Consider the following 24,052-nt stretch of genomic DNA (forward strand, 5'->3'; position numbering starts at 1 on the left):
ATTTGTATATATATCTATATATATATGTATATATATATTTGTATATATATGTATATATATATATATTTATATATATATATATGTATATATATGTATATATATTTATATGTATATATATATATGTATATATATGTATATATATATCTATATATATATTTATATATCTATATATATATTTATATATCTATATATATGTATATATATGTATATATATGTATATATATCTATATGTATATATATCTATATATGTATGTATATATATATCTATATATATCTATATATGTATATATATCTATTTATGTATATATATCTATATATGTATATATATCTAGCCAGTAGAGTTTAGTTTCATAGAAGTACATCCAATGAAACAACATGTGTCTACCAAAATAGTGCTCAATGAGTGAACAGAGCAGGTATATAAATTTTATTTATACAAACATTAATGGCTACATATGTGCATACATCTCTTTGGAAAGGCAATTGAATTTGCTAAAACCTATACCAATGTCTCCGATGTGGATTTGGATATCATTATGAAATGGCGCACAACTGTCCTTGTCTATAACGGAGAACAATGGGCAAAAAATGGGCAAAACGACTTTTTCGGGGTATCAATGGGATCGCTGGACTCTGCAGAGGCAACAGATCTCGTTGGACTTTATATCATTTATAATTTAACAAAAGATAATATTATTGATAGAAGGGACATGGGCCTATATCGTGATGATGGGCTCATAATAGTGAAGAATGCTACAAGTGTTAAATGTGATCAGATTAGGAGAGCAATCCATAGGGACATGAAAGATTTTGGCCTAAAAGTAGAAGTTAATGCTAACTTAAAACAGGTTAATTTCCTTGACGTTACTTTAGATCTGGATTCGAATACTTATAAACCATATATGAAGGATAATGCTAACCCGTTTTATATACACCCGCAGTCTAACCATCCATTATTAAGCATATACCATTATCTATTGAAAGTAGAATAAGTAACAATTCATCTAATGAAGTAACTTTCAATGATTGCAAAGCTATTTATAATACAGCACTTAAAAATAGTGGGTATAAGGACATAGAGATAAAATATAAAGTAAATAACACTAGCACAAATGGATCTAGAAATCGTGGTAGGAAAATTATTTGGTTCACACCCCCCTGTAATATTATGTTGAAAACAAAACTTGGTACAAAATTTTTACAACTTATTAACAAGCATTTCCCACCAAATAATATATTACATAAAATATTTAATAAAAATACATTAAAATTAAGTTATAGCTGTAGTGATAACTTAGAAAGGATTATAAAAAAGCATAATGGAAAAATTTTAAAGACGACTAATAGAGAAGATGAAAATAATAGTGCAAACACTGCGGTGAATAAATGTAACTGTAAAAAGCCTGAGGAATGCCCAATAAAAATGAATGTCTAACCTCATCAGTGGTATACCAAGCTAGGATATTCCCGGTGGAGAACCCAAAGGACGAAAGATTCTACATAGGGAGTACCCAAATGACTTTCAAAAATAGATTCTATGGACATACACGCTCGATGAGTAATCAAACATATGAAAAGGACACTTCCTTATCGTTATATTACTGGAAATTAGTTAGAGAAAATAAAACACCTAGTATAGAATGAAAGATTATTAGGAGGGCCAATACTTGCCACTCATTGAACTCACCATGTCCATTATGCTTATCAAAAAAACTTGAGATAACTAGGTTTAAAGACAGAGAAAAATGATTAAATATTAAAAAAGAAACTGCTATATTCTGCAAACATTTCAGAATACACGCACTTAAAGAACTCTAAATTAGTAGACTAGAACAACTATGAGTACAACTAACCCCCATCAAATAACCCCCTTCCCCACAAAGAGGATAAGTGAGGTCGCAACTATGATCATACCGGTATGGGTTACGTAAGTCGCTTAATATTCTACTTAATCGAGCAGTTATGGTATTACTAACCGAAACAAGTACCTGTATGAAGGTATATTTGTAACCAAACGAGTAATAGATTGTTTTTGAGTGAACCTCGTAATAATGTATGCATATCGATATTTTTGGGTGTGTGCATGTATGGATATAGGATCTTTGTATACCCGGGTAGGAAAAGTAATTTATAAAAAAAAAAAAAAAATGAAGAAATATATAGATGAGAGAAAGTAAGGAATGAAGGGTGAATGAAAGAAAAGGGGATAAGGAAATTAGGGTGAATAAACAAAGATGAAGGTAAGTACTACAATATATAAGCTTATATACTCGGTTTGTATAACCTAAATACTCTGATTTCTGTCATGTGTCATTATATATTATCATTGTATCGTAATACATCTTATGTATATCTGCCTTACCATCGAAAGAATGTTTGCTTAATATGAGGATAGGCCTATGAACTTCATGCTGAATTCAATATAAACTTTTACGTAGTGTAAATTTTTACGCAAAAACCTATAATTTAGGAAAATGTAACAAGCGGATGGGGCTATGAAATATAACTATGCGTGTAGAGTTTGATAGAAAAAGGGAATTTATATGGTAAATGTATTCATGTCTGTCTCTACTTTAGATGTATCATTTGGTGGCAAGGTACAGGTATATATGTATATGTCTATATTTGTGTGAGTATGTATGTATAAGTGTATTTTAGGTATGCATGTATGTTTGTATATTTATATATATGTGTATCTATATATCTGTGTGTATGTTTGGATATGGATGTATTTCTGTGTGTATTGTATGTAGATGTATGTATATGCATATATATTTCTGAACTATTAGAATAGGCTGCCTCGTATATGATTGTTGTAACAATATACACTGCAAGAATGTATGAATGTCCGAATGTTGTTTATATATATGTTATATGTATATGTGTGTATGTATATATGTATATATGTGTATATATATGTATGTATGTGTGTATGTGTGTGTTTATATATATATATATATATATATATATATATATATATATATATATATATATATATGTATGTATGTATATATATATGTACACCCGTCTGGAGTGTGATAGCATACTATTGAATGTACGAAGGGGTTACCACGCTACAGAAGTAAAGAAAAACGCTATTATTCGTCTCTGTATGTCTGTAATGTCTGTGTGTATATATGCGCGGGTCTGGCAAAATGTAGGCATTTATAAGTATATTGATATATGTATATAGGTACATGTGGGGTTTAGATAACTTTCGTGTTTTATATTTATTCATAGTTTATTTGTTTATTTGTTTTAATTTTATTTTATTTTTATTTTTATTTAATTTTATTTATTTTTGTCTTGTTTTATTTACCTTAATGTAATTTTAACTCTATTCCTGCGTAGTTTCAGAGTTATTGTCTAGTTTCAGTATGTGTGTTGTGAATAAAAAAAAAATAAAAGAAAAAGCGTACAGCATGGATTCGCTTTTGGATATACGTATCAATGTGTGTGTGTGTGTGTGTGTGTGTGTGTGTGTGTGTGTGTGTGTGTGGCGGTGTCTGTGTATGTGTGTGTTGTATGTGTGTTGCATGTGTGCGTGGGTGGATGTAGATTAAAAGGCACCGGTCAGTACTTAGCTGACCATCGCTAAGGTTCTTAACTTACAGACTCCAAGACAAGAAACTAAATTCTCAAGTACCTTATGCCATAATAACCAAAAGTTAGCTTGGAAAGGGAAAGGGAAAGGGAAAGAAAAAGATGTTATTATCCTCAAAAGACCTCACTCATCCTTTTACCGTATTTTATGACTCCCACCCAGGTTGCATGCTAACTTGATGAACGAAATAGGAAAATGTATTTGGTGGAAATATCACTTTCGACGGTGATTCTTGGCCTGAAGACGTAATCCCCCAACGTGGGTGATTACCGAAACATGTATGCACATATGTAGCCATTAATGTTTGTATAAATAAAATTAATATGTATATATATCTATATATGTATATACATATATCTATATATGTATATATATATGTATATATATCTATATATGTATATATATATCTATATATGTATATATATGTCTATATATATGTATAAATATGCCTATATATGTGTATATATATGCCTATATATGTGTATATATATGTCTATATATGTATATATATGTATATATATATCTATATATGTGTATATATATCCATATATATGTGTATATATATGTCTATATATGTATATATATATGTATATATATCTATATATGTGTATATATATCCATATATATGTATATATATCTATATATATCTATATATATGTATATATATCTATATATATCTATATATATGTATATATATATCTATATAGATGTATATATATGTATATATATGTATATATATCTCTCTATATATGTATATATATCTATATATATGTATATATATCTATATATATGTATACATATATCTATATATATGTATATATATCTATATATATATATCTATATATATATGTATATATATCTATATATATGTATATATATGTATATATATCTATATATATATGTATATATATGTATATATATATCTATATATACATATATATGTATATATATATACATATATATGTATATATATATACATATATATGTATATATTTGCATATATATACATATATATGTATATGTATGCATATATATACATATATATGTATATATATGCATATATATGCATATATATGCATATATATACATATATATGCCTATAAAAATGCATATATATATGCCTATATATGCATATATACATATATATACATATATATATGCATATATATGCCTATATATACATATATATACATATATATACATATGCATATATATATGCATGCATATATATACATATATATGCATATATATACATATATATGCATATGTATATGCATATATGTATGCATATATATACATATATATGCATATATATACATATATATATGCATATATATACATATATATATGCATATATATACATATATATATGCATATATATACATATATATGCATATATATACATATATATATATGCATATATATATATGCATATATATATATGCATATATATACATATATATGCATATATATACATATATATATGCATATATATACATATATATATGCATATATATACATATATATATGCATATATATACATATATATATGCATATATATACATATATATATGCATATATATACATATATATATGCATATATATACATATATATATGCATATATACATATATATATATGCATATATATAGATATATATGCATATATATACATATATATGCATATATATACATATATATGCATATATATGCATATATACATATATATACATATATATATATGCATATATATATGCATATATATATATACATATATATATATAAAGTATCAGTCTATCTGCCTTTCCCCCTGTCTGTCTTTCTTACTCTGTCTATGGTCTGTGTATGTATCCGACTCTGTATGTATTTGTTAACAAAATCTATCGTTCGTCGCTGTTCTTGCAAATCTGGAATATCGTGCTTATGTTTATTTTATTTTATTTATTTATTTATTTTTTTTTCAGAAAACAATAATTTTAATAAAAAACAGTAGAAGAATTGAAGTAATTTTGTTGGAAAAAGGAAAATAAAACAGAAAAGAAACAATTGTTTTTTTTAGATTTTAACTATTTTAGCGTGTATACAGAGCGGCCATGTTTTATAAACGTCTAGAGTGTCCGTTTATTCAACAAGGTGTCTATTCTCGAATGGGCGAGTTGAGAGCTAGCAACGAATGTGAATTTATTATTTTTGTTTAACGGGAAATGGAAAGTTAATGGTTTGTATAGGAGTTTATGATCCCGTTAAGGAGGATGTCTGGAAAACATAGCTATAATGTGCATATATCTTCCGGGTATAGACTGTGGACGGGAAGAGTATTGCAGATAGAGAGGAAAAAATAAGTACTTCGTCTGTAGATGATGGCGATCGTGATGATGACTCTCCTAGGATGAATTGTAGGGTTTTAATCTAACGAATAAATATGCCTATAACGGCATTGTAAAGTTATATAAGATGGTGGATAATAGTTTAGACATAATAAATTTGTATGTGGAATCTGTTGTTGTAAACCTATGGCGATTTGGTCCAGAGGGAAATTTCTGCAAACACAATATTATATATAGGATTATATTTTATTACGAAGACTATTTGTTTCAAAACAAAAACAAAAAGAAAGAAAAGAAAAAAGAAATAGAAAAACGAGTTCGCTAAAAAGAAAACCATTTAATTCAATAGAATGTGTTCGGTTATCAATGCTTTACGTTGTTTTAAATCTAATATATAAAAAACTATATGTCTGTCTGTCTGAATATTTTCAAACTCTATCTCCTCCGAAACTAAAAGTCGCAGAGCGGCGCTAGGGGACTCAAGTGATTGGAATTTTTATGAACCGTTCTTTTATGAGTCTTTGGCCGGTTAAAATAGTTTTTAAGGGGTCAAAAAAAAAAAAAAAATGGGCCAAAATTGAAGAAATCATTATACACTTTGTACATTCATCATAGTTAATTTTTAATTTTTAATCAGTTCATATATGTGTCACGTTGGTACAGTGGTAACGTCGCCAGCTTTGAATGCTAAAGTTTTTCTTCCGGTTTCAATTCTAGCTGATGGCACTCAAATACTTTTTTTTTTTACTTTTGAAATCACGACTCTATAATGATATATATAAAATCTGTAAAAATTAAAATATCATATTTAAGCGTATTTTATGCTCGGGCAAAGCCACTCTTCTCCTTTAGTGTGTTAAAGTATTTGTTTTTGATCTTCCGAAAACTTTCGCAAAAAAGTTTCGTAAATTTCGCGATTGTCTCCCTTGATCTCGAGCTAAGCAGTTCCAAAAAAGTGAAAACTAAGGTGACCCCTTCCTTACTTGGGGCTAACACTTAATCTCTATATAAGATGCATAGTTATTCGATTATTTTATTAAATCTCCAATACTGTAGTAGTAAAAGAAGTTAAGAATATTAATTTTGATTATCTTTTCTATCCAATCCGCCAGTTAAATATGTTATAATATATATTTCTTGTCGTCTCTTGGTTTTGCTGGATTCTAGGACAAGAATACATCTAGTCTGGTGGAGTATCCAACTTAGTGCTCTTACTAAAGGCAACATAACTTGAAGAAGTTGCCCCATTCATCGTATAAGCCAGGAGAACTTAATTTGGGCGGCGAATGCTATTGTGATTTTGAATATTTAGTCAGGGTTTACTTATAGGGTAAAGTATTCTCATGCCAGGTTGTCATGACAACCCTCTGAACAGAGGCCTTAGACACTCGAAGACAATATCTAGTAGGCATTCAAGTTCTCTCCAGCAAGCAATTAATATAAATCTATCTATATATAAAAGTGAACGTGTATGTGTGTGAACATTTCTCTACGCAATAACTCTGTCAATTTTAAGTCTACAGACTCGAAATTTGATATACAGGGTACTGAGATTTGGGAAAATCTTTGTGATAGGTTTTCGGCCAGAAATTTGGCTGGTAAGGGGTCAAGGTTCAACGATTTGATCTTTGAGAACTCTACCAAACTCCTCCGCCAATTTTGGGTCCAAACACTTTAAATGTTAGATATAGGTTCCTTTGACATGGATCTAACTTAATAACTTGATTTGAGCCCAAAACAATAAATGTTAAAGGTCATAATAGGGGTCAAAGTTTAAAAAATTGACCGCTTTTTTTTTTTTGGTCTCAACATACACCTCCAAACACCCGGGCAACGCCGGGTTGTAATGCTAGTATATATATATATATATGCCTGCGTGCGTGTGTACCTTAATGCATACATGATATGCAAATATGTCGTATATCTACAGCAGTAACTATCATTTTCATTCTCGAGTTACTTTATTTTGGTTTCGCATGGTAGATTCCGTCGTCTGATCGAAACGAACTTGCCGGAAGCGACAGGAACAAAAAGGCGTGTGACTTGATGCGTGCGAGTGATGATCGAAAAAGTTCTTATTTACCAACGCACCCGAACCCGAGTCTCAGCTGAAAATCAATCAAAGCGAGTAATATAATTAATTGTGGAATAAAGGGTTTCCGGACCATAAGTTGGCTATAGATATTTTAAAGTCAGATCCGTTGCTCGTATGAAAAATATGAATTACTAGTCTTTTGTCGGGTGGCAGTATGGAAAGCAGCAGCAGCAAGTGTGGATGAAAAAAAAATGGCGAAAAAAATGGCGGAAAAAATAGGGGGACATAGTTTTGAAAGCCGGTTTATAATTTTTTGTAGGTTTCCGACTACTTTTGATTGTATTTGAAAAAAAAAAAAATGTGCACGTGGAAAAAAGTTATAATGAAAAATGTTTCCTCGGCGAAATTCGGAAGCTGACAAATTCAGCTAAATTTTGAACTCGTTGTATAAATCCTTTGAAAGATAAATATTGGTTTTCTGGGTTTATTCAAAGATAACACTGTGCAACACTAAAAAAAGTACAGGGTATCTGCAGCAATTTTTGTATACCTAGTAACGTGGAAATTTTATTTCTGGCTTTCTTTTTGTTGAATTAGGTATAATTTGTGCAAAATTGCCACAGTCGTAAATTTCAGTAAAAACGTCAAAAATGGGTTACTGACGACTTTGCAGTCACATATTATGTGCATTAAATTATAAATCTTAAGAGAAAAACACAGTTTAATATACACATATTATGTACATTATTTGTTAAATCATTTATTTGAATCATTTATTTGCTAAAGTTAGCCGAAATGAGCTATTTTTCCAGATTTAAGAGAGCTAGATGACAGAGCTAGCTTGGTTAGCATAATATTTTCTAGACCAAGGGCTAAGTTTTTCAAAAGTAAAAACATAATGCTGTAGCACATGGTTTGGTGTTCATCACCTTCCGAAAAGCCATGGTATTCGTCAAGAAAGGCATTTTTTAATGTAGGCTAAAAAAAATCAAGGAAAAGAAGCTAAAACCTGCCTCAGCACCTTATTTGTAGGGCACGGGAAAAAATCTGAGGGTTAAAAATAGATATGCATTTAATAAAGTATTTTTTAACTAAAAACTACAATAAAGACCGGATTATTGTGTATTTTAATGTTTTAAACATAAAGGAGCATTTTATACATTCTTTTCTGAAAATTTACTAAATTAAATGCAAAAAATAGAAATGAAATTCTATCAACCCCTTACTTTATGTACGAAAGAATCTAATAACTTGCTAGTGGGCGTTTATAATGGCTTAACATGTTCACATTATAGAATCCTTATTTTTCTTTATAAAACAATTTACTTTTTTTCTTGTCATTATTCTTTAGATGCAGTATAGGCTTTGACGATGACTTCAAGACAGTGCAAAAATGATCCCAGCAAATTCTGCTACATATGTGGCGAATTAACATTTGCTAAAGAAAGGCGCAGCATTACCAGCCATATCAAGAAATTGTACAAGGCGTACTTTCATTTTGATATCGGAGACCAAGACAAGTCATGGGCTCCTCATGCCTGTTGCCTTACATGTGTGAAAACATTGAGCGAATGGTATGCAAAAAAGAATGTTCACATGAAGTTCGGTGTGCTAATGATTTGGCGAGAGCAGAAAGATCATTCTAATGATTGCTATTTTTGTCAGCAAGACTATACGGGCTGTACAACAGCAAAAAAAAAAAAAAGAAACACATTGTTTACCCAAATTTGCAATCAGCAATGCGCCCAGTTGAGCTCTCAAAAGAATTACCTGTACCAAAACCCCCTGATCAGGAAATGTGGAGTTCAAGCAGTGGGGATGAACATTACAGTGATGAAACAGTAGAATTTTCTAATTCAGAAAACAATAATAAACCAATACTATTTTCTCAAGATGCTCTAAATGACTTATGCAGAGATCTTTATTTAACCAAAAACAAAAGTGAACTTCTTGCATCAAGGCTTAAAGAACGAAATCTTCTTAGAAAAGGTGTGAAAATAACATTGTACAGAAAACGTGCACAAAACTTGCATGTTTTGTTCACTTTGACAGATGATTTATGCTTCTGCAATGACATTGTTGGACTTTTTGAACAGCTGGAAATACAATATGATAACACCAACTGGCGACTTTTCTTAGATGCATCCAAGGAAAGCATACAAGCTGTTTTGCTTCACAATGGGAACACCCTGCCATCTGTTCCTATAGCTTACAGCACAACCATGAAAAATCATATGAAAATTTAAAAACAATTTTAGCAAGCATACATTATGAAGCCATAAATGGCATGTTTGTGCAGATTTCAAGGTTATAGACATGCTCACTGGCCTTCAGCCAGGCTATACTAAATTTTGTTGCTTCTTGTGCTTGTGGGACTCTAGAGCAAGAGCTGAACACTATGTACGCAAGCACTGGCCTGCTAGAGATGAAATTGAGCAAGGAAAACATAATATCAAACACAAACCACTTCTGCAAAGTGATAGAATCCATTTACCACCTTTGCATATTAAACTCGGTTTGTTCAAGCAGTTTGTGAAAGCACTAGACAAGGATTCCTTGGCATTTGCATATCTTGCAGAAAAGTTTCCTTCATCAAGTCGAGCTAAAATAAAAGAAGGTATCTTCATAGGTCCCCAAATTCGAAAAATTGTTTTTGATGAAACTTTTAACACATATCTCACGAGAAAAGAAAAATGTGCCTTTGAGTCATTCAAGAAAGTTTGTGATAACTTCCTGGGAAAACATCGTCCAGAAGACTATGTGCAAGTTGTGAATGATCTATTGCATCATTTTCATGATATGGGATGTAACATGTCTCTAAAAGTTCATGTGCTCCACTCTCATTTGGATTTTTTTGCTGAGAATCTTGGCCATGTGAGTGATGAACATGGCGAAAGGTTCCATCAAGATATTTCATTAATAGAAAAACGTTTTAAAAGAAAATGGAACACTGGTATGTTGGCAAACTACTGCTGGAATTTAAAAAAGGATGATGGCACTCTACACAAGAGAGTTAAGAGGACAAATGTTGTTTAAACTGGTGAATTCGGTGTTTTTTTTTTCAAAATAATTAATAATAAAATACATGAAAATGGTACCTAATCCAGAGAAATAAATGTCAGATTTGGAATCAGCATACTTTTCTTACACCGAAACAGGTCTTATATGTTTTGTATTTTTTTTTCACTTCAAATTTGTTGCACAGTGTAATTAGTAAAGTCCTAAGATACTGAATTACCAAACTCCTCCACCAATTTTGGATCTTAAAATTCAGGCATAGAATTCGGATATAAGACAATCTTTTTAATCGATTTCTGGCCGAAAATTTAGCTACCAAGGAGTCAAAGTTCAAAAGATTTGACCTTTGAGGTCTCTAGCAAACTATTCAGCCAATTTTGAGTCTAAACATTTGAAATTTTACATAAAGCGTATTCAGACATGCAACACGGTTTTTAATCAGTTTTTAGGCGAAAATTTGGCTGCCAAGAGGTCAAAGCTGAAAGAGTTGACTTTTGCAGATTCTACCAAACTCCTCCGCTAATTTGAGTCAAAAAACTTAAAATTTTAGATGTAAGAAACCTGGACATGAGTCAAACATTTTAATATATATATATATATATATATATATATATATATATATATATATATATATATATATATATATATATATATATATATATATACTTAATTTACTCACATAAAATTAATATACGAAAGTATAAATTTATGCGTAAACTTTAAGTATTTACTTCAAAAGTGCTCAATACGTAGGTAGAGCTAGTTAGTAAGTTATAAAATATATATGGCGATTAAGTATTCGATGAAGCAACAAGTAAGCCAAAGATCTTACTTGATAACAAAAAAGTGAAGTAGAGGGAATATGACGAAGAAAAAGGTGATTACACATGAATGGATAATCTGGTGGAACATAAATAATCCAATGACGGTAAAATCCAAATATATAACTTCAAGAAAGTTAATTGAATTTCCATTTGCACACTTTGACTTACTTGTTGTTTGATCAAATACTTTTGCATGCAAAATCCGATCCCGCATTTTGCTAATTCCTACCCTCTGATGAGAAGGAAAGTATTTCTTTGAAACTCCACTTATCTAGTGTTTCCTTTTCAGATTAAATATGTTTTTAACTCATTTGAAAGTGTTTTTTAACATTTTCTATTAACTGTTTGCTCGTATATATATATATATATATATATATATATATATATATATATATATATAATTTACATTTCTGATTTAGTATTTAAACAGCTTATTTGCGTTTATTTTTTAATTGGATATTCGTACGTACGTCTGTTTGTGTGCGTGTTCTTTTCAAAACAAAAACAAGACTTATTCGTATTACGTTTGTTTGTGTGCCGTTCGCACGTGCCTTTCTAAACGAAAACAATAATTTCTTTGTTAAATAAATTGCTTAAAAACAATAAAAACAATATGGAAGCACTCCCTCACAAGGGTCACCAACTATATTTACTCCAATAAGCTAGTTAAACATTTGGTGTCTTTCCCAATCTTAATCCCCCCCCTCGATTTATGGTGACGAGGAGACGATATCCAGAAATATTTTACTTTATTTCTCGATGGTTTTATTTTTAAATATTGAATGAATAAATTGATATCGTTTCCGAAATGATCGAACATATTAATTTGATTTTGTTCTATTTCCTCCTTTGAAAACCTGATTGGTAATTTTACAATTATTAATCTTTCATCCTTTTCATATATATATATATATATATATATATATATATATATATATATATATATATATATATATATGTGTGTGTGTGTGTGTGTGTGTGTGTGTGTGTGTGTGTGCGTGTTAAATATTATATATATATGTTATATATATATATATTAATATATTATATATATGTTATATATGATATATATTATATGTATATTATAATATATATACTATAATATATATATATTATAATATATACATAATATATATATATATATATATATTATAATATATATATTATAATATAGATATATATTATAATATATATTATAATATATATATATATTATAATATATATTATAATATATATATATATTATAATAGATATATATTATAATATATATTATAATATATGTACTATATTATAATATATATATAATATATATATTATATTATAATATATATATAATATATATATTATATTATAATATATATATAATATATATATTAAATTATATATATTATAATATATATATATTATAATATATATATATTATAATATATATATTATATATATATTATAATATATATATTATATATATATTATAATATATATATTATAATATATATATTATAATATATATATATTATAATATATATATATTATAATATATATTATAATACATATATTATAATATATATATTATAATATATATATTTTATAATATATATATATATTATAATATATATATATATTATAATATATATATTTTATAATATATATATATTATAATATATATATATTATAATATATATATTATAATATATATATTACAATATATATATATATATATTACAATATATATATATTACAATATATATACATATATTATAATATATATATTTTATAATATATATATTATAATATATATATATTATAATATATATATATTACAATATATATATATTACAATATATATATATATTACAATATATATATATATTACAATATATATACATATATTATAATATATATATATTTCATAATATATATATATTATAATATATATATTATAATATATATATATTACAATATATATGTATATATATATTACAATATATATATTATAATATACATATATATTATAATATATATATTATAATATATATATATTATAATATATATATATATATTATAATATACATATATATTATAATATATATATTATAATATATATATTATAATATATATATATATATATATATATTTATATATATTGTTTAAAAAAACAAAGACTTTAAAGAATAGGTTGATAGCAGCAAATAGTCAATGTTAGTTACAATTGTTGCAAGACTATTGGGACAAATCCAAACATAATGTCGTTTGAAAATTTCCTCCAGACTTATTGAATAAAAAACATTTTAACAATAAAACATTATGGAAACCCTTTTATATATATATATATATATATATATATATATATATATATATATATATATATATATATATATATATATATATGGAGATGCAGAAAGAATGAGAGAAATCCAGTAGAATTTTAGGGTTAGCAAGGAAGGAATTTTGAAAATAAAGTTTTGCTCTATCATAAAAAAAATAAATGTAGAAACCGTGTATGTATTTTGATTTTTTACTTTTTTGAAAATAAATATTTTCCAAAATATAATAATTTAATTCCCGTTTTTATATTTCATTGATGGGGGATAAATTAATGTTAGAGTAATTTTGTAGTCTAAAGAACATGGTATAACAATAACAAATAAAAATTGGCTTGTCAGTATCAAATATTGAGTTGTCAGATAAATTATTATTCCGGTCTAAAATGGGAAATCCGACCTACTTTACGTTATATATTAGACTAGCAAGGCTATCCGACATTGCCTAGGGTGAAAGTGTAATATAACTTCTATTCTTATTATATCCTCCTCTCTCACAAGTTCGGCAATCCTTCTTTTTCTGTCCCTTTTTTTTTAGGCCAGTCCATTCCTCTTTCTTGACATACGCACACAACTCTAATTGGCATAAGGGAAATAACTATGAAAAATATAAGTTACTTCCTTTGATATAATAACAGTAAAAGACTATGTACGTTTTGGTAAGATTAAATGATATGAATGTCAATTTACCTCTCAAATAATGAATCTGCGTTTTTTAATCTTAGGTATACATCCGGGGTTATGCTGGTTAAAAATACAACTTTGTGGGTATTAGTTCTGTTTTCCAAGTTTTAGCTGAACATACAGACACTTGCCATTTATCTAATAGATTGAAGATTTTTGCGTTATTGTATTTCAGAAAACCTAATCAAAGCGTATTTTTAAAACAAAACAACTTGGATATTACATGTTTCGAGATCAATTTGATATGGAGGATTTATCTCGAAATATCATCGTAACCATTTGACACTGGATTTATTTTACAGTCTGAATTTTTTAGATGAGAAATGATTGTTCGTATCATCTGGATAATTTGGACTACTGTTCTGATCTTGATTGTTATTTGAATAACATTTCGGTTGATGCAACCTCCAACCTTCTTCGGGCGAATGAGCCAACACGTTTGAAATCGAGAAAAATTTAATCCACATGTCTGAGGTTTCGTTACTTAAGTTCTAGTTAAAAAATGTAAATATTCAATTAGCAATATGAGTTTCTGTTTGTTTTAATAAACGCCATACTTGATAACTAACAGAATTTAACAAATATATATCTAGTATATACTAGCGGGGTCGCCTCGTTTTGCCCGGTCGTAAAATACGCTTAAATATGATATTTTAATTTGTCCAGATGTCGCATATATTATTGTAGTATTGGGAATCCCAGCTTAATTGCTATATAAGTAGTTTTAGAAATAGAAAATTATGTAAGCATATTTTCATTTTCCATCAGCGAGTTGGCAGGGTCACAAAAGGTTAGGTTTGACAGGTATGAACCTAGAGAGAATGCACCGGAAATTAGGGGTGACACGGGAATTGTGGTCGTAGGCTTCCGGTTGACGACCACATGGGCTGCGAGTTGGTTTTGTGCAGCAGAGAATGCAGATCGCAGATTTCAGGTCTCTCCCGACAATCAGGGTTCGAGATATAGGCTTGCCTTAAATAAAAGATTGAAGCTTCAGTCCATCTTATTGTCATTAATGAATCTGTCTGCAGTGACCACTCCCCCAACGAGATGACAGACCAGCGACCAGAAGATATCATCCGCTGGTCAAGGCAAGCAGGTATGTAATATTCTACAATTGCAAGAAACGGTGTAAGGACAAGAACACACACACACACACATACACACACACACACACACACATATATATATATATATATATATATATATATATATATATATATATATATATATATAACAGTGAACTGCGCGGAAGATACGTAAGAGCATACATACACACCCATATAAGTAAGAACATTATAAGAACACATAGACCCATAAAAGTAAAAGCAATCGTAAAAAGATAGTAACAAGAAAACGTAAAAGAGAACGATTGGTAACGGAAACGTTTAATAATAAATAAATAAATAAATAATAAACAGGACAGCAAACATTACGGTAACATTATTATAGAGTCGTAATTCCATAAGTTAAAAAAAGAAGTATTTGGATGCCATCAGCTAGAATCGAAACCAAAAGCAAGACTGTAGAATTCAAAGCGGGTGACGTTAACACTGTACCAATGTGACACAATATGAACTGATTAAAAATCAAAAGTGAACTAAGATGAATGTACCAAATGTATAACGATTATTTAAAAATTTAATCCCTTTTTGACCCCCTTAAAAACTATTTTAACCGGCTAAAGACCCATAAAAAAACGGTCCAATCCGAACATTTTAGGCCCCTAGCGCCGCTCTGCAACTTCTAGTTTCAGTGGAGATAGAGTTTGAAAATATGCAGACAGACAGACATATAGTTTATATATATATATATATATATATATATATGTGTGTGTGTGTGTGTGTGTGTGTGTGTGTGTGTGTGTGTGTGTGTGTGTATAAAAGATAAAGAAAATTAAAACTGTAAGTGTAACTTTACAATCAAAATTTATTGTTCAACTTGTTATTCTTCTCATCAGAGGACATAAAGAAATCAGCAAATTATATTTGTAACAATGCTAGAATTTGCTAGTTAAGGCATTAAGTGAACCCGCAATTTATTGTAGTTATAAATTGCCAGATAAAAAGTGAAAAAATGTTATATATGTAAAAAACTATATATATATATATATATATATATATATATATATATATATATAACGCGTATAATATTTCAGCAGGCATGAAGCTCCTCTCAAGTTGATCCAAAATGCAAAATAGTTCTTTAGAGAGGATGTATTCCAAAATAAGTCCAGCGTGACGATGCATATAATCCGATTGAAAAGTTTTCAAAACAGCTGAAATAATGAAAATTGTTTTTTTTTTCGGGCAGTGCCGTAGCCTAAAGAGAAGTCTGTCCCAAGTCAAACGGGACCTAATAGTAAAAAGAGAGAAATCCAATATAAGAACCTTCATCACCGGCTTAATTAAAAAAAGGCATTTCAAGCGGAAAAAATATTGTTATTTATATTAGTTTGAAGTTTACAATTGCGTTTACTTTGTTTACATTCGTAGCAAAGGGTGGCCAACAAAATGATGTTTCCTTACAAAGAGAAAATGTTATATATATATATAATAATATAAATATACAAGAAATAAATGTTACATAGTCAATAAAAGTTACTTTTATGGTAGAAAAGTTCATTGGTTTGTATTTTTAAGTAGTTTGTAAAAAAAAATGTTTTTAATTTACGAACCGGTTTAAAAAAATCAAAATGGCAGCGACTTTGAAATGGAGAGCCCCGTTTTCAATTTGAAGGAGGGGCACCTGAGCATTCTGTGTTAACAATTTAAGAGAGTTTCGTCAACGTAAGGAATATTTATAAACATATTTTAATGTTTTCCGTTATGCTGTGCTTGTGGAATATTCGATTATGGCATGTGTAGTTTATATAAAAATTCATTTAAGTAGTTATCGCCTCAAATTTCGTTTAAAAAAAACAAACAATGTGAACAGCGCGTTCAACATTGTAGCCGGAGCTTATTTGGCAATAAGGTCAAGTTAGTCCATTAATGGGTGGTAATGCACTTACTGATTCGCGCTATTTTTTAAAATCGTATTTCCAAGTTTAATTAAAGTTTTATGTTTTTTTTGGTATTTTTTTAGATTAGGTCCACCTCCACAATTTTCTTTTAAATGACGACTTTTAAAGGTTTCCGACTATGCTGAATACAGAAATCGCATTGAAATTTTGCAGAAATAAGTAGTTATCGAGATATAAATAGTTGTTTTATGCATTGTATTCTTTGGTGGCCATCTTTGTTACGCACGTAGATTTGTTTATGACGCGCGCAAGCGTGTAAAAAAGATGTCCGGCAGAGATTACAATGCATTATACAACTTTTTATATCTCGATAACTATTTCTGCAAAATTTCAATGCAAGTTCCGTATTCAGCATAGTCGAAAACCTACAAAACTCATCATTTAAAAGAAAATTGTGGAGGTGGACCTAATCTAAAAATGTACCGGTTTTTTTTATTCAATTGTAAGGTTAAAGTACAAAATAGGTACAAAACACCCTCTTCTCCCCATGTTAAGAATGGCTTTTTAAATAATAACGTTATTATTTCAGCACGGATCAATAAGTGCACGAGTACCCAATTTCTTTAATAAAGAAAAAGCATTCCTATTTTCTTATATTAAAACAACTTCGTTAAAAAAAAAGAAAAAACGTGTACTTTCAATTTTTGTTAAAAAAGGTTTTCTTAAAAAAATACAGTAAAAAAAGCAAATAACAAAACATTAATCGGTATTCATGCAGGGAGTGATCCGTGCTTAAATAATAATGTTATTATTTAAAAAGCCATTCTTAACATGGGGAGGGGAGGGTTTTTGTACCCATTCTGTACTTTAACCTTACAATTGAATTAAAAACATAAAACTTTAATTAAACGTGGAAATACGATTTAAAAAATAGCGCGGATCACTCTTTGCATTAGCACCGAAAGTACAGAATAGTTAGAAACATCCTCCCTCCCCATGTTAAGAATGGCTTTCTAAATAATGTTAATGCTTTAGTACTGTTCCTTGTCTGCTTAAGTTTAACTTTTGTTTATTAAATTGTTAGGTGAAAGTCCAGAATAGTTACAAAACACCCCTATTCCCATCTTAAGAATGGCTTTCTTAATAATAACAACGTCATTATTTCAGCAGGGTAGCTTCTCTGCATAAGTACCATGTTTTGTTTTTAAATTGTTAGGTGAAAGGACAGAATAGTTACAAAATACTGTCTCCATGTTAAGAATGTCTTTCTAAATAACATTATTTCAGCACGGTATTTTCTATGCATACGTACTATCTATTTTTGTTTATTAAATTGTTAGGTGAAAGTATAGAATAGATGCAAAACTCCCTCCCCATGTTAAGAATAGCGTTCTAAATAGCAGTATTATTTCAGCACGGTACCTTCTCTACATAAGTACTATCTTTTGTTTATTAAATTATTAGGTGAAAGTATAAAATAGTTACAGAACACCCTCCCTTTCCCATGTTAAGAATGGCTTTCTTAATAGCATTATTTCAGCACGGTACCTTCTCTGCATAAGTACCATCTTTTGTTTATTAAATTGTTAGGTGAAAGTATAGAATAGTTACAAAACGCCCTCCCCATGTTAAGAATGGCTTTCTAAATAATGTTATTATTTTAGCACGGTACTTTCTCTGCATAAGTACCATGTTTTGTTTATTAAATTGTTAGGTGAAAGTACGGTACTCATGCAGAGAGTGATCCGTGCTGAAATATTAACGTTATTATTTAAAAAGCCATTCTTAACATGGGGAGGGGAGGGGGTTCTGTACCTAATCTGTATTTTAACCTTACAATTGAATACAAAAAAAACATATAATAAAACTTTAATTAAACGTGGAAATACGATTTAAAAAATAGTGCGGACCACACTCTGCATTAGCACCAAATATTATTTAAGCACGTTACCAATCCATAAAATTTATCCGAAAAAAACCTGTACTTTTACCAAACAATTTATAGTGTTAATAAAAAAGTTCATATTTTCTTATATCGAAAATAAAAAAAGAAAAAAAAAAGAAAAAAAAGACTTCGAGTCAAAAAGCAAGCGACAAACTTTTTTTTTTTGCCTGCTATAATAAAGAAAAAATATTTAAATTAAAAAATCTGGAAGATAAACAAATGATTTATGGTTTTTTTTTTACTTATCGAGTAAACAGAAAATAAAATCTTCTAATTCGTTTCGTCAAATCGTGATGTATGAAATGAATCGAACCGGAAGTTCAGTTCTATCAACAAAGCAGGTTCGCACTAACGGCTTACGAAAAATATTTTTATTTTATTTAATATTTTAATAATTAGCGATGTAAATTTATTTTAATAACATAGAAACATCCATCGACTCTAAAGATGGGTTGTCTGAAAATTTCAAATAAATTGGTAATGTAGAAATATGGTTGTATCAACTTTGAACGAACCAAGAATTGCATTTTTATATATATAGATATATGTATATACATATATATATGTGTATACATATATATGTATATATATATACATATATATATGTATATGTGTATATGTATACGTCGTCCTGATCATTGAGTATTTAGACTTCGTGTGTATTATGTGTACGTATGTATATGCGTATTTGTGTACTACTATGTGTGTATGTTTGCATGTTTGTGCATATGTATGTTGGCATACATCTGTATGTATGCATGTGTTCATTTCCATATGTGTGAGAGCAGCCCCTCTGGGAGAAGCGGATCTCTGATAAAAAAAACAAACAACATATACATATATATATATATATATATATATATATATATATATATATATATGCATATATATATGCATATAAATGCATATATATACATATATAGTCATATATATACATATATATGCATATATATATACATATATATGCATATATATATATACATATATATGCATATATATACATATATATATGCATATATATATACATATATATGCATATATATATACATATATATGCATATATATATACATATATATGCATATATATATACATATATATGCATATATATACATATATATATACATATATATGCACATATATATATGCATATATATACATATATATATGCATATATACATATATATATGCATATATATACATATATATATGCATATATATACATATATGTGCATATATATATGCATGTATATACATATATATATGCATATATATACATATATATATGCATATATATACATATATATATGCATATATATACACATATATATGCATATATATATGCATATATATGCATATATATGCATATATATATGCATATATACATATATATGCATATATATGCATATATACATATATATGCATATATATACATATATATATATGCATATATATACATATATATATGCATATATATACATATATATATGCATATATATGCATATATATACATATATATATGCATATATATACATATATATGCATATATACACATATATATATGCATATATATACATATATATATGCATATATATACATATATATATGCATATATATACATATATATATGCATATATATATACATATATATATGCATATATATATACATATATATGCATATATATACATATATATATGCATATATATATACATATATATATGCATATATATACATATATATATGCATATATATACATATGTATACATATATATATACATATATATATATGCATATATATACATATATATACATATATATATGCACATATATACATATATATGCATATATATACATATATATACATATATATATGCACATATATACATATATATATATATATGCATCTATATATATAACCCTCTTTGGGTTGAGCACTGTCATAAATTTACTTCATCTGATGCTTTGTTTAACTATTAAGCGAAGCTCGCTATCCGTTTGTTTGTAAAGAGACTACTAGTTCGAGCACTGTGAATCGATAGGCAAGTGTTTACTTCATAGACATTTGATTAGAGAAATGTACGAGCACCGATTCGTAATCCTTTGGTTATAGTTGCCGACTTTCAAGCGATGGTTGTAGGTTCGATCCACGGCTGGGGAAAGGTAGCCTACCCGCACTAATGAGTTGCGATACTATGAAACAGTACTGTAGATGGATGAATATATATATGCATATTACCTTTATGCAACAGGGACACTTCTGCCTGAGCATTTGAGATTGTTCTCCATTACATATGCAACGTTGCTTCATTAATAGGCTCATATATACATATACATATACATATATATATATATATATATATATATATGAGAGAGGGAGAGAGAATAAATTACAAAAAGTTATACTCCAAAAATCATAATATTGATCATCTTATAATTTATTCCTTTAATTCAGTTGATATTTACAATTCTTGACAGTATCTGTTTCATAGCGCAAAATCAATCACTTAATTATTATATCAATCAGTGAATTTATTATGCCCTTAACTCATCAGAAGAAATAGCAACAATCAATCCGTCAAAAGGAAATGAAGTGTGATTTGACATGATTAAAATCCGAAAATTGGAAGAGAAGCTGCAAATACCTTTATATTTTTCCATTACGCCGTATTGAATTCATATTTTTATCGATAAAATAGTTATCCATGGATACGGGCACTGTAGCTTATTAGCATAGCTGACTATAACAATATTTAAACCGTCGATCTCAACCACATTGATACGTTACAATAGCGATGAAACCTGTATCCACGGATAATTATTATATACATATGTATATAAGCCATAACATTGTTTAAAAATTGGAAAGAAACAATGACGCTGAAATATAAAGTTAAGTATGCGTATATTTTTATATATTTATATATACATGATTCACTCCTAAACGATGATTATGAATTTTAGAACCCAACTGTTTGACGTGAGTGAGTTCAAATATTGGCTATATTAAGTTTAGTTTGGTATTACACAAAGGGAACAAAAGAGGGTGTTAAAGCCGTTCGATTTTTGTATGAGCTTAGCAATAAGTATTAGACATTAATTAATAAACATTACCTAAATTTCAGTTTCTCTTGAGGTATTTTAAATGGTTCTAGAAACATAAAATACACGCAATCTCCCATTTGAAAATTCAAATATTTCAGATTTGCATTAAGTTTGATTCCCTGAATTTCAATTAAGTTTGATTCCCTGAATTTCAATTTTTTGTTTCTTAAGCCTTAGAGACATTTTCTGGAATTAAATCATGGAATGGATTTTGATAAAAAATCAAATAAGGATTCTTGACACAAGGTTTGCTAGCATCTTCATAATGACGCATGAAAGTGGCGAAAAACTGTTTGGGGAATTAATTTTAATTAACAGTGCATGTTTAGAATTACAATTAATAAAAAAAATACAGAAAAAAATCTTTACTGTATCATATTCCAAAAATCATGTAAATTGATTCAATTTTTTTTGTTTATTTTTAAGAAAATCAAATGTTACGATTTTTAGTGATTAAGTATTTTGACGCCGTAGATGATCTCTTATTTATAGAGCAAATCTCCGTAGTCGAATTGAGTTGTTAAATAGATAGACATTATTTAGTAGCATTATATGTTGTGATCTTTATAAGGAAGCATAAAAGTGTTGCAAAACTGTTGTGTTGACGCAATTCATTTTTCTCGCCCTGGGACAGGTATTTAAGGTTAGTTCTTTATAAAAAAAAATGTTTTTGTGATTATTTGCTGTCCAACACATGTCATGTCCTCACATAGGAACGTTTGCAGATAAAAGGTGAAATAATGTCTTCTAAAGATATAGAAAATAACAACTTACCTGTGCTGGTATGGAGAGGACAAAATGAGGAATGGTGTCCAACTGAAGAAAGAGTCGTTTGGTTGGTTTCGATTCGTTGGTCATCGGACTTTCAAGCCAATGTCCATTTTTCTTTCCTTCTTTCTCTCTTTTTTGATGTCTGAAGTGGTGGTGGGTGGTAATATGGTGATCATAATAAAAACAATATGCTCGTGTCAAAAAGAGTGGTACGGGTGGTGTTGTTGTTGTTGGTGGTGGGTTGATTTGAAGAGGCAATAAAAGGGAATGATGACAATAGGGGTTTACTTTGTGACCGCTTGGCCGACCTGTTTTAAATACGTGCATCTGATTCATCAGATGGGGAAAAAGAATGGATTCATTCCGGAGATGCGTCCATTCAACTTTAGCGTTTTACGATGAAAATGCTATTGCAAAACTTCAGCATAACAGACAGAAAGAAAAATATACGTATGCACA

General features: G+C 28.4%; 1 protein-coding gene across 1 annotated transcript in view; it reads right to left on the bottom strand.

The window, feature by feature from the left end:
• The window catches only part of LOC145263865 (uncharacterized), a 68,457-nt gene extending 44,754 nt beyond the window's left edge, over positions 1–23,703 (bottom strand). The window contains exon 1 of the mRNA XM_080120939.1: positions 23,597–23,703. Coding sequence (XP_079977065.1) covers positions 23,597–23,680 — 84 coding nt within the window. The 5' untranslated portion in view covers positions 23,681–23,703. The remainder of the gene's footprint in view (positions 1–23,596) is intronic.
• Between the last annotated feature and the right edge of the window lie 349 nt (positions 23,704–24,052).

This window comes from Euprymna scolopes, chromosome 39 (genome assembly GCF_053919585.1).
Source record: "Euprymna scolopes isolate OS-2025 chromosome 39, ASM5391958v1, whole genome shotgun sequence".
In the NCBI taxonomy this organism is placed as follows: Eukaryota; Metazoa; Mollusca; class Cephalopoda; order Sepiida; family Sepiolidae; genus Euprymna; species Euprymna scolopes.